We start from the raw sequence: 12,183 nt of genomic DNA, 5'->3' as shown, positions 1-12,183 counted from the left end.
AGACAACCGTGGGAAGCACTGTGATGGCAGAAGCCGCTCGCGCCTCGCGCATGCGCATTGGCGGGACCGAATCGCGCTCCGCTCCTGGCAGTCAGGCTGCGTCCCCTTTAAATAATGCCCCCTCTGCGCGGCTGCAGCGAGACTCCCCCTGTAGCCTCAGCGGCGTGTGGATACGGGGTGCAGCTTGGGATGCCGTGGGACAGGGGGCCGCCGGTTCCCTGTCCCAGGGCCAAACCCCCAGCAGTCCCGCCCTCAGGATCTCCTTGAGCTGTCTTCCAACGAGGGAAGGGGAGCTTCAGGACGCCTGCTGTGTTCTGGGGACTCCCGTTCAGATTCGATTTTGGCCCCCTCCTAGTGAGATAGGATGGGCTCACCACATCTGGTGAGGCAGGCAGGGCCTCGATGCAGCACAGAATGATCCCATAGGTCTGAAGGCGCAGCGTCAGCTGAACCTTCACTGATCCATCAGCCCTCTGCCTCCCTCCTCCTTCGAAAGAGCAGGGGCCTCCCACGCCTGTAAAAGCCCTGGGGCCCCGGAAAGCCGATCGCGCTTTACAGGAGACGTGCGGGCAGGAACAGGGGCGAATCCGAGCTGGAGACCATGTGACCACGCGTGGCACTGGCGTATCCCACAGCACATGGTGTGAATGTGTGTCACCGGGGGCATATCGGGAGATGGCGAAACAAACGGTGGTGTCCAGGTATGTGCCAGTGGAAGGGGGGAACAAGTGACCTTTCGGTCAATGCCAAGGGAAATCAAAGAACACCTGGGATTCGGTGGGTGGGGGAGCTGTGCCTGACCCAAGCCAGGTTTTCAAATGCCTATCAGAGGAGCAAAGAAGTTTCTGCAGAATTCGCCCCACCCGCAACCCTCCTCCTCCCTGGTAGCCCTGACGCAACTTCCCCTGCACCCAGCCCCAGCCGAAGCCCCAGCCCCAACACCAGCCCCAGCCCCAGCCCCAGCCCCAGTCCAGTCCCTCTGGTTCCCTGACATTCGTTTCGGCCACAAGATCAAGGGAGTCAGTCCACACTGGAGCAGGGGAGAGGACGTCCCTCAAGAATGAGACAGGAAGTGCAGAGGAAATGCGACACCACCTATCCTAGAAGACAAGGCCAGTCACGGTCGCCTAGCGCTCATTCTAGGCAATCCAGCCACCCATGAGGAGAAACCTGGAGAACAAGGAAGCTTCCCTGTCTGAGACACGTATGGAAGCCAAGAAATCCAGGGTCATGAGACCTGCCCAATGAAGCAGAAAGACGCTTGGAGAGAGATACAATCATGACGCATATCTGCAGGAAGTGTGTCCCTGACACACTGGGAAGTCATCTTTGCACAAAGGCACACACACACTAACCGACAGAGAGAGGGAAAGAAAGACACAGAGACTGAGAGACAGAGAGAGAAGAGAGAATGGGAGACACACACACACACACACACACACACGGAGTCATACAGCAGAGGCATTGAAACACACCCCTCCAGGCAACCCCTGAGGCTGCGGGGTTCTGCTCTCGACGAGAACGACCCTCGGGTGAGAGAACAGCCCAGGGGCACACAGGCCGACCTGTCCTCGAGATGACGGCGGCACGACTTTTGGGGAGACTCACCCCAACAGCGTCTGGGCAGGCCTGAGGCTGGGATGCCGTGCTGCATCCCCCGGACTCCGCCTGGGGTTTCCTCATCCTGGTCGGCCCTTTGCGACTCCTGGCATCCGGAGACGTTCCCGTCGTCCCCGTAGAGATGTCAGGCCGGAGCCTCAGAGCCCCGCCACCCAAGCACTGCCACGGAGGGCTCCTGCTTTGCCGAGCCTCAGGGACCGGTTTCTAAGACAACCGTGGGAAGCACTGTGACGGCAGAAGCCGCTCGCGCCTCGCGCATGCGCATTGGCCGGACCGACTCGCGCTCCGCTCCTGGCAGTCAGGCTGCGTCCCCTTTAAATAATGCCCCCTCTGCGCGGCTGCAGCGAGACTCCCCCTGCAGCCTCAGCGGCGTGTGGATACGGGGTGCAGCTTGGGACGCCGTGGGACAGGGGGCAGCCGGTTCCGTGTCCCAGGGTCAAACCTCCAGCAGTCCCGCCCTCAGGATCTCCTTGAGCCGTCTTCCAACGAGGGAAGGGGAGCTTCAGGACGCCTGCTGCGTTCTGGGGACTCCCGTTCAGATCCGATTTTGGCCCCCTCCCAGTGAGATAGGATGGGCTCACCACATCTGGTGAGGCAGGCAGGGCCTCGATGCAGCACGCCTGCTGTGTTCTGCGGACTCCCGTTCAGATCCGATTTTGGCCCCCTCCCAGTGAGATAGGATGGGCTCACCACATCTGGTGAGGCAGGCAGGGCCTCGCTGCAGCACAGAATGATCCCCTAGGTCTCAAGGCGCAGCGTCAGCTGAACCTTCACTGATCCATCAGCCCTCTGCCTCCCTCCTCCTTCGAAAGAGCAGGGACCTGCCCCGCTTCTGAAAGCCCTGGGGCCCCGGAAAGCTGACCGCGCTTTACAGGACACGTGCGGGCAGGAACAGGGGCGAATCCGAGCTGGAGACCATGTGACCACGCGTGGCACTGGCGTATCCCACAGCACATGGTGTGAATGTGTGTCACCGGGGGCTTATCGGGAGACGGCGAAAAAAACCGTGGTGTCCAGGTATGTGCCGGTGGAAGGGGGGAACAAGTGACCTTTCGGTCAAAGCCAAGGGAAATCAAAGAACACCTGTGATTCGGTGGGTGGGGGACTTGTGCCTGACCCAAGCCAGGTTTTCAAACGCCTATCAGAGGAGCAAAGAAGTTTCTGCAGAATTCGCCCCACCCGCAACCCTCCTCCTCCCTGGTAGCCCTGACCCAACTTCCCCTGCACCCAGCCCCAGCCCCAGCCCCAGCCCCAGCCCCAGCTCCAGCCCAGTCCCTCTGGTTCCCTGACATTCGTTTCGGCCACAAGATCAAGGGACTCAGTCCACACAGGAGCAGGGGAGAGGATGTCCCTCAAGAATGAGACAGGAAGTGCAGAGGAAATGCGACACCACCTATCCTAGAAGACAAGGCCAGTCACGGTCGCCTAGCGCTCATTCTAGGCAATCCACCCACCCATGAGGAGAAACCTGGAGAACAAGGAAGCTTCCCTGTCTGAGACACGTATGGAAGCCAAGAAATCCAGGGTCATGAGACCTGCCCAATGAAGCAGAAAGACGCTTGGAGAGAGATACAATCATGCCACGGATCTGCAGGAAGTGTGTCCCTGACGCACTGGGAAATCATCTTTGCGCACACACACACACACACACACACACACACGCAGTCATACAGCAGAGGCATTGAAACACACCCCTCCAGGCAACCCCTGAGGCTGCGGGGTTCTGCTCTCGACGAGAACGACCCTCGGGTGAGAGAACAGCCCAGGGGCACGCAGGCCGACCTGTCCTCGAGATGACGGCGGCACGACTTTTGGGGAGACTCACCCCAACAGCGTCTGGGCAGGCCTGAGGCTGGGATGCCGTGCTGCTTCCCCCGGACTCCGCCTGGGGTTTCCTCATCCTGGTCGGCCCTTTGCGACTCCTGGCATCCGGAGACGTTCCCGTCGACCCCGTAGACATGTCAGGCCGGAGCCTCAGAGCCCCGCCACCCAAGCACTGCCACGGAGGGCTCCTGCTTTGCCGAGCCTCAGGGACCGGTTTCTAAGACAACCGTGGGAAGCACTGTGACGGCAGAAGCCGCTCGCGCCTCGCGCATGCGCATTGGCCGGACCGACTCGCGCTCCGCTCCTGGCAGTCAGGCTGCGTCCCCTTTAAATAATGCCTCCTCTGCGCGGCTGCAGCGAGACTCCCCCTGCAGCCTCAGCGGCGTGTGGATACGGGGTGCAGCTTGGGACGCCGTGGGACAGGGGGCAGCCGGTTCCGTGTCCCAGGGTCAAACCTCCAGCAGTCCCGCCCTCAGGATCTCCTTGAGCCGTCTTCCAACGAGGGAAGGGGAGCTTCAGGACGCCTGCTGTGTTCTGGGGACTCCCGTTCAGATCCGATTTTGGCCCCCTCCCAGTGAGATAGGATGGGCTCACCACATCTGGTGAGGCAGGCAGGGCCTCGATGCAGCACGCCTGCTGTGTTCTGGGGACTCCCGTTCAGATCCGATTTTGGCCCCCTCCCAGTGAGATAGGATGGGCTCACCACATCTGGTGAGGCAGGCAGGGCCTCGCTGCAGCACAGAATGATCCCCTAGGTCTCAAGGCGCAGCGTCAGCTGAACCTTCACTGATCCATCAGCCCTCTGCCTCCCTCCTCCTTCGAAAGAGCAGGGACCTGCCCCGCTTCTGAAAGCCCTGGGGCCCCGGAAAGCTGACCGCGCTTTACAGGACACGTGCGGGCAGGAACAGGGGCGAATCCGAGCTGGAGACCATGTGACCACGCGTGGCACTGGCGTATCCCACAGCACATGGTGTGAATGTGTGTCACCGGGGGCTTATCGGGAGACGGCGAAAAAAACCGTGGTGTCCAGGTATGTGCCGGTGGAAGGGGGGAACAAGTGACCTTTCGGTCAAAGCCAAGGGAAATCTAAGAACACCTGTGATTCGGTGGGTGGGGGACTTGTGCCTGACCCAAGCCAGGTTTTCAAATGCCTATCAGAGGAGCAAAGAAGTTTCTGCAGAATTCGCCCCACCCGCAACCCTCCTCCTCCCTGGTAGCCCTGACCCAACTTCCCCTGCACCCAGCCCCAGCCCCAGCCCCAGCCCCAGCCCCAGCCCCAGCCCAGTCCCTCTGGTTCCCTGACATTCGTTTCGGCCACAAGATCAAGGGACTCAGTCCACACAGGAGCAGGGGAGAGGATGTCCCTCAAGAATGAGACAGGAAGTGCAGAGGAAATGCGACACCACCTATCCTAGAAGACAAGGCCAGTCACGGTCGCCTAGCGCTCATTCTAGGCAATCCACCCACCCATGAGGAGAAACCTGGAGAACAAGGAAGCTTCCCTGTCTGAGACACGTATGGAAGCCAAGAAATCCAGGGTCATGAGACCTGCCCAATGAAGCAGAAAGACGCTTGGAGAGAGATACAATCATGACGCGGATCTGCAGGAAGTGTGTCCCTGACGCACTGGGAAATCATCTTTGCGCACACACACACACACACACACACACACACGGAGTCATACAGCAGAGGCATTGAAACACACCCCTCCAGGCAACCCCTGAGGCTGCGGGGTTCTGCTCTCGACGAGAACGACCCTCGGGTGAGAGAACAGCCCAGGGGCACGCAGGCCGACCTGTCCTCGAGATGACGGCGGCACGACTTTTGGGGAGACTCACCCCAACAGCGTCTGGGCAGGCCTGAGGCTGGGATGCCGTGCTGCTTCCCCCGGACTCCGCCTGGGGTTTCCTCATCCTGGTCGGCCCTTTGCGACTCCTGGCATCCGGAGACATTCCCGTCGTCCCCGTAGAGATGTCAGGCCGGAGCCTCAGAGCCCCGCCACCCAAGCACTGCCACGGAGGGCTCCTGCTTTGCCGAGCCTCAGGTACCGGTTTCTAAGACAACCGTGGGAAGCACTGTGACGGCAGAAGCCGCTCGCGCCTCGCGCATGCGCATTGGCCGGACCGACTCGCGCTCCGCTCCTGGCAGTCAGGCTGCGTCCCCTTTAAATAATGCCCCCTCTGCGCGGCTGCAGCGAGACTCCCCCTGCCGCCTCAGCGGCGTGTGGATACGGGGTGCAGCTTGGGACGCCGTGGGACAGGGGGCAGCCGGTTCCGTGTCCCAGGGCCAAACCTCCAGCAGTCCCGCCCTCAGGATCTCCTTGAGCCGTCTTCCAACGAGGGAAGGGGAGCTTCAGGACGCCTGCTGTGTTCTGGGGACTCCCGTTCAGATCCGATTTTGGCCCCCTCCCAGTGAGATAGGATGGGCTCACCACATCTGGTGAGGCAGGCAGGGCCTCGCTGCAGCACAGAATGATCCCCTAGGTCTCAAGGCGCAGCGTCAGCTGAACCTTCACTGATCCATCAGCCCTCTGCCTCCCTCCTCCTTCGAAAGAGCAGGGACCTGCCCCGCTTCTGAAAGCCCTGGGGCCCCGGAAAGCTGACCGCGCTTTACAGGACACGTGCGGGCAGGAACAGGGGCGAATCCGAGCTGGAGACCATGTGACCACGCGTGGCACTGGCGTATCCCACAGTACATGGTGTGAATGTGTGTCACCGGGGGCATATCGGGAGACGGCGAAAAAAACGGTGGTGTCCAGGTATGTGCCGGTGGAAGGGGGGAACAAGTGACCTTTCGGTCAAAGAAAAGGGAAATCAAAGAACACCTGTGATTCGGTGGGTGGGGGACTTGTGCCTGACCCAAGCCAGGTTTTCAAATGCCTATCAGAGGAGCAAAGAAGTTTCTGCAGAATTTGCCCCACACGCAACCCTCCTCCTCCCTGGTAGCCCTGACCCAACTTCCCCTGCACCCACCCCAGCCCCAGCCCCAGCCCAGTCCCTCTGGTTCCCTGACATTCGTTTCGGCCACAAGATCAAGGGACTCAGTCCACACAGGAGCAGGGGAGAGGATGTCCCTCAAGAATGAGACAGGAAATGCAGAGGAAATGCGACACCACCTATCCTAGAAGACAAGGCCAGTCACGGTCGCCTAGCGCTCATTCTAGGCAATCCACCCACCCATGAGGAGAAACCTGGAGAACAAGGAAGCTTCCCTGTCTGAGACACGTATGGAAGCCAAGAAATCCAGGGTCATGAGACCTGCCCAATGAAGCAGAAAGACGCTTGGAGAGAGATACAATCATGACACGGATCTGCAGGAAGTGTGTCCCTGACGCACTGGGAAATCATCTTTGCGCACACACACACACACACACACACACACACGGAGTCATACAGCAGAGGCATTGAAACACACCCCTCCAGGCAACCCCTGAGGCTGCGGGGTTCTGCTCTCGACGAGAACGACCCTCGGGTGAGAGAACAGCCCAGGGGCACGCAGGCCGACCTGTCCTCGAGATGACGGCGGCACGACTTTTGGGGAGACTCACCCCAACAGCGTCTGGGCAGGCCTGAGGCTGGGATGCCGTGCTGCTTCCCCCGGACTCCGCCTGGGGTTTCCTCATCCTGGTCGGCCCTTTGCGACTCCTGGCATCCGGAGACGTTCCCGTCGACCCCGTAGACATGTCAGGCCGGAGCCTCAGAGCCCCGCCACACAAGCACTGCCACGGAGCGCTCCTGCTTTGCCGAGCCTCAGGGACCGGTTTCTAAGACAACCGTGGGAAGCACTGTGATGGCAGAAGCCGCTCGCGCCTCGCGCATGCGCATTGGCGGGACCGAATCGCGCTCCGCTCCTGGCAGTCAGGCTGCGTCCCCTTTAAATAATGCCCCCTCTGCGCGGCTGCAGCGAGACTCCCTCTGTAGCCTCAGCGGCGTGTGGATACGGGGTGCAGCTTGGGATGCCGTGGGACAGGGGGCCGCCGGTTCCCTGTCCCAGGGCCAAACCCCCAGCAGTCCCGCCCTCAGGATCTCCTTGAGCTGTCTTCCAACGAGGGAAGGGGAGCTTCAGGACGCCTGCTGTGTTCTGGGGACTCCCGTTCAGATCCGATTTTGGCCCCCTCCTAGTGAGATAGGATGGGCTCACCACATCTGGTGAGGCAGGCAGGGCCTCGATGCAGCACAGAATGATCCCATAGGTCTGAAGGCGCAGCGTCAGCTGAACCTTCACTGATCCATCAGCCCTCTGCCTCCCTCCTCCTTCGAAAGAGCAGGGGCCAGCCACGCCTCTAAAAGCCCTGGGGCCCCGGAAAGCCGACCGCGCTTTACAGGAGACGTGCGGGCAGGAACAGGGGCGAATCCGAGCTGGAGACCATGTGACCACGCGTGGCACTGGCGTATCCCACAGCACATGGTGTGAATGTGTGTCACCGGGGGCATATCGGGAGATGGCGAAACAGACGGTGGTGTCCAGGTATGTGCCAGTGGAAGGGGGGAACAAGTGACCTTTCGGTCAATGCCAAGGGAAATCAAAGAACACCTGGGATTCGGTGGGTGGGGGAGCTGTGCCTGACCCAAGCCAGGTTTTCAAATGCCTATCAGAGGAGCAAAGAAGTTTCTGCAGAATTCGCCCCACCCGCAACCCTCCTCCTCCCTGGTAGCCCTGACGCAACTTCCCCTGCACCCAGCCCCAGCCGAAGCCCCAGCCCCAGCCCCAGCCCCAGCCCCAGCCCCAGCCCCAGCCCAGTCCCTCTGGTTCCCTGACATTCGTTTCGGCCACAAGATCAAGGGAGTCAGTCCACACTGGAGCAGGGGAGAGGATGTCCCTCAAGAATGAGACAGGAAGTGCAGAGGAAATGCGACACCACCTATCCTAGAAGACAAGGCCAGTCACGGTCGCCTAGCGCTCATTCTAGGCAATCCAGCCACCCATGAGGAGAAACCTGGAGAACAAGGAAGCTTCCCTGTCTGAGACACGTATGGAAGCCAAGAAATCCAGGGTCATGAGACCTGCCCAATGAAGCAGAAAGACGCTTGGAGAGAGATACAATCATGACGCATATCTGCAGGAAGTGTGTCCCTGACACACTGGGAAGTCATCTTTGCACAAAGGCACACACACACTAACCGACAGAGAGAGGGAAAGAAAGACACAGAGACTGAGAGACAGAGAGAGGAGAGAGAATGGGAGACACACACACACACACACACACACGGAGTCATACAGCAGAGGCATTGAAACACACCCCTCCAGGCAACCCCTGAGGCTGCGGGGTTCTGCTCTCGACGAGAACGACCCTCGGGTGAGAGAACAGCCCAGGGGCACACAGGCCGACCTGTCCTCGAGATGACGGCGGCACGACTTTTGGGGAGACTCACCCCAACAGCGTCTGGGCAGGCCTGAGGCTGGGATGCCGTGCTGCATCCCCCGGACTCCGCCTGGGGTTTCCTCATCCTGGTCGGCCCTTTGCGACTCCTGGCATCCGGAGACGTTCCCGTCGTCCCCGTAGAGATGTCAGGCCGGAGCCTCAGAGCCCCGCCACCCAAGCACTGCCACGGAGGGCTCCTGCCTTGCCGAGCCTCAGGGACCGGTTTCTAAGACAACCGTGGGAAGCACTGTGATGGCAGAAGCCGCTCGCGCCTCGCGCATGCGCATTGGCCGGACCGACTCGCGCTCCGCTCCTGGCAGTCAGGCTGCGTCCCCTTTAAATAATGCCCCCTCTGCACGGCTGCAGCGAGACTCCCCCTGCAGCCTCAGCGGCGTGTGGATACGGGGTGCAGCTTGGGACGCCGTGGGACAGGGGGCAGCCGGTTCCGTGTCCCAGGGCCAAACCTCCAGCAGTCCCGCCCTCAGGATCTCCTTGAGCCGTCTTCCAACGAGGGAAGGGGAGCTTCAGGACGACTGCTGTGTTCTGGGGACTCCCGTTCAGATCCGATTTTGGCCCCCTCCCAGTGAGATAGGATGGGCTCACCACATCTGGTGAGGCAGGCAGGGCCTCGCTGCAGCACAGAATGATCCCATAGGTCGCAAGGCGCAGCGTCAGCTGAACCTTCACTGATCCATCAGCCCTCTGCCTCCCTCCTCCTTCGAAAGAGCAGGGGCCTGCCCCGCTTCTAAAAGCCCTGGGGCCCCGGAAAGCCGACCGCGCTTTACAGGACACGTGCGGGCAGGAACAGGGGCGAATCCGAGGTGGAGACCATGTGACCACGCGTGGCACTGGCGTATCCCACAGCACATGGTGTGAATGTGTGTCACCGGGGGCATATCGGGAGACGGCGAAACAAACGGTGGTGTCCAGGTATGTGCCAGTGGAAGGGGGGAACAAGTGACCTTTCGGTCCATGTTAAGGAAAATCAAAGAACACCTGGGATTCGGTGGGTGGGGGACCTGTGCCTGACCCAAGCCAGGTTTTCAAACGCCTATCAGAGGAGCAAAGATGTTTCTGCAGAATTCGCCCCACCCGCAACCCTCCTCCTCCCTGGTAGCCCTGACGCAACTTCCCCTGCACCCAGCCCCAGCCGCAGCCCCAGCCCCAGCCCCAGCCCCAGCCCCAGCCCCAGCCCCAGCCCAGTCCCTCTGGGTCCCTGACATTCGTTTCGGCCACAAGATCAAGAGAGTCAGTCCACACTGGAGCAGGGGAGAGGATGTCCCTCAAGATTGAGACAGGAAGTGCAGAGGAAATGCGACACCACCTATCCTAGAAGACAAGGCCAGTCACGGTCGCCTAGCGCTCATTCTAGGCAATCCACCCACCCATGAGGAGAAACCTGGAGAACAAGGAAGCTTCCCTGTCTGAGACACGTATGGAAGCCAAGAAATCCAGGGTCATGAGACCTGCCCAATGAAGCAGAAAGACGCTTGGAGAGAGATACAGTCATGACACGGATCTGCAGGAAGTGTGTCCCTGACGCACTGGGCAACCATCTTTGCGCTCACACACACACAGACACACACACGGAGTCATACAGCAGAGGCATTGAAACACACCCCTCCAGGCAACCCCTCAGGCTGCGGGGTTCTGCTCTCGACGAGAACGACCCTCGGGTGAGAGAACAGCCCAGGGGCACACAGGCCGACCTGTCCTCGAGATGACGGCGGCACGACTTTTGGGGAGACTCACCCCAAAAGCGTCTGGGCAGGCCTGAGGCTGGGATGCCGTGCTGCTTCCCCCGGACTCCGCCTGGGGTTTCCTCATCCTGGTCGGCCCTTTGCGACTCCTGGCATCCGGAGACGTTCCCGTCGACCCCGTAGAGATGTCAGGCCGGAGCCTCAGAGCCCCGCCACCCAAGCACTGCCACGGAGGGCTCCTGCTTTGCCGAGCCTCAGGGACCGGTTTCTAAGACAACCGTGGGAAGCACTGTGACGGCAGAAGCCGCTCGCGCCTCGCGCATGCGCATTGGCCGGACCGACTCGCGCTCCGCTCCTGGCAGTCAGGCTGCGTCCCCTTTAAATAATGCCCCCTCTGCGCGGCTGCAGCGAGACTCCCCCTGCAGCCTCAGCGGCGTGTGGATACGGGGTGCAGCTTGGGACGCCGTGGGACAGGGGGCAGCCGGTTCCGTGTCCCAGGGCCAAACCTCCAGCAGTCCCGCCCTCAGGATCTCCTTGAGCCGTCTTCCAACGAGGGAAGGGGAGCTTCAGGACGCCTGCTGTGTTCTGGGGACTCCCGTTCAGATCCGATTTTGGCCCCCTCCCAGTGAGATAGGATGGGCTCACCACATCTGGTGAGGCAGGCAGGGCCTCGCTGCAGCACAGAATGATCCCATAGGTCGCAAGGCGCAGCGTCAGCTGAACCTTCACTGATCCATCAGCCCTCTGCCTCCCTCCTCCTTCGAAAGAGCAGGGGCCTGCCCCGCTTCTAAAAGCCCTGGGGCCACGGAAAGCCGACCGCGCTTTACAGGACACGTGCGGGCAGGAACAGGGGCGAATCCGAGGTGGAGACCATGTGACCACGCGTGGCACTGGCGTATCCCACAGCACATGGTGTGAATGTGTGTCACCGGGGGCATATCGGGAGACGGCGAAACAAACGGTGGTGCCCAGGTATGTGCCAGTGGAAGGAGGGAACAAGTGACCTTTCGGTCCATGCCAAGGAAAATCAAAGAACACCTGGGATTCGGTGGGTGGGGGACCTGTGCCTGACCCACGCCACGTTTTCAAATGCCTATCAGAGGAGCAAAGAAGTTTCTGCAGAATTCGCCCCACCCGCAACCCTCCTCCTCCCTGGTAGCCCTGACGCAACTTCCCCTGCACCCAGCCCCAGCCCCAGCCCCAGCCCCAGCCCCAGTCCCAGCCCCAGCCCAGTCCCTCTGGTTCCCTGACATTCGTTTCGGCCACAAGATCAAGGGACTCAGTCCACACAGGAGCAGGGGAGAGGATGTCCCTCAAGAATGAGACAGGAAATGCAGAGGAAATGCGACACCACCTATCCTAGAAGACAAGGCCAGTCACGGTCGCCTAGCGCTCATTCTAGGCAATCCACCCACCCATGAGGAGAAACCTGGAGAACAAGGAAGCTTCCCTGTCTGAGACACGTATGGAAGCCAAGAAATCCAGGGTCATGAGACCTGCCCAATGAAGCAGAAAGACGCTTGGAGAGAGATACAATCATGACACGGATCTGCAGGAAGTGTGTCCCTGACGCACTGGGAAATCATCTTTGCACACACACACACACACACACACACGGAGTCATACAGCAGAGGCATTGAAACACACACCTCCAGGCAATCCCTGAGGCTGCGGGGT

General features: G+C 60.6%; 1 protein-coding gene across 6 annotated transcripts in view; it reads right to left on the bottom strand.

The window, feature by feature from the left end:
- Positions 1-12,183, bottom strand: part of LOC129051245 (protein FAM182B-like) — a 272,890-nt gene that overhangs the window by 207,419 nt on the left and 53,288 nt on the right. Inside the window, exon 1 of one of the 6 annotated variants that reach the window (XM_063718475.1) lies at positions 5,283-5,477. The exons of the other annotated variants lie outside the window; for them this stretch is intronic. Within the exon in view, the coding sequence (XP_063574545.1) occupies positions 5,283-5,396 (114 nt within the window). The 5' untranslated portion in view covers positions 5,397-5,477. Of the gene's footprint in view, positions 1-5,282; positions 5,478-12,183 lie in introns of those variants that run through there. 6 annotated transcript variants of the gene reach the window in all.

This window comes from Pongo abelii, chromosome 19, assembly GCF_028885655.2.
Source record: "Pongo abelii isolate AG06213 chromosome 19, NHGRI_mPonAbe1-v2.0_pri, whole genome shotgun sequence".
NCBI classification, from domain to species: Eukaryota; Metazoa; Chordata; class Mammalia; order Primates; family Hominidae; genus Pongo; species Pongo abelii.
The sequence above is the reverse complement of the archived record's forward strand: the minus strand, read 5'-3'. Positions and strand labels throughout refer to the sequence as shown.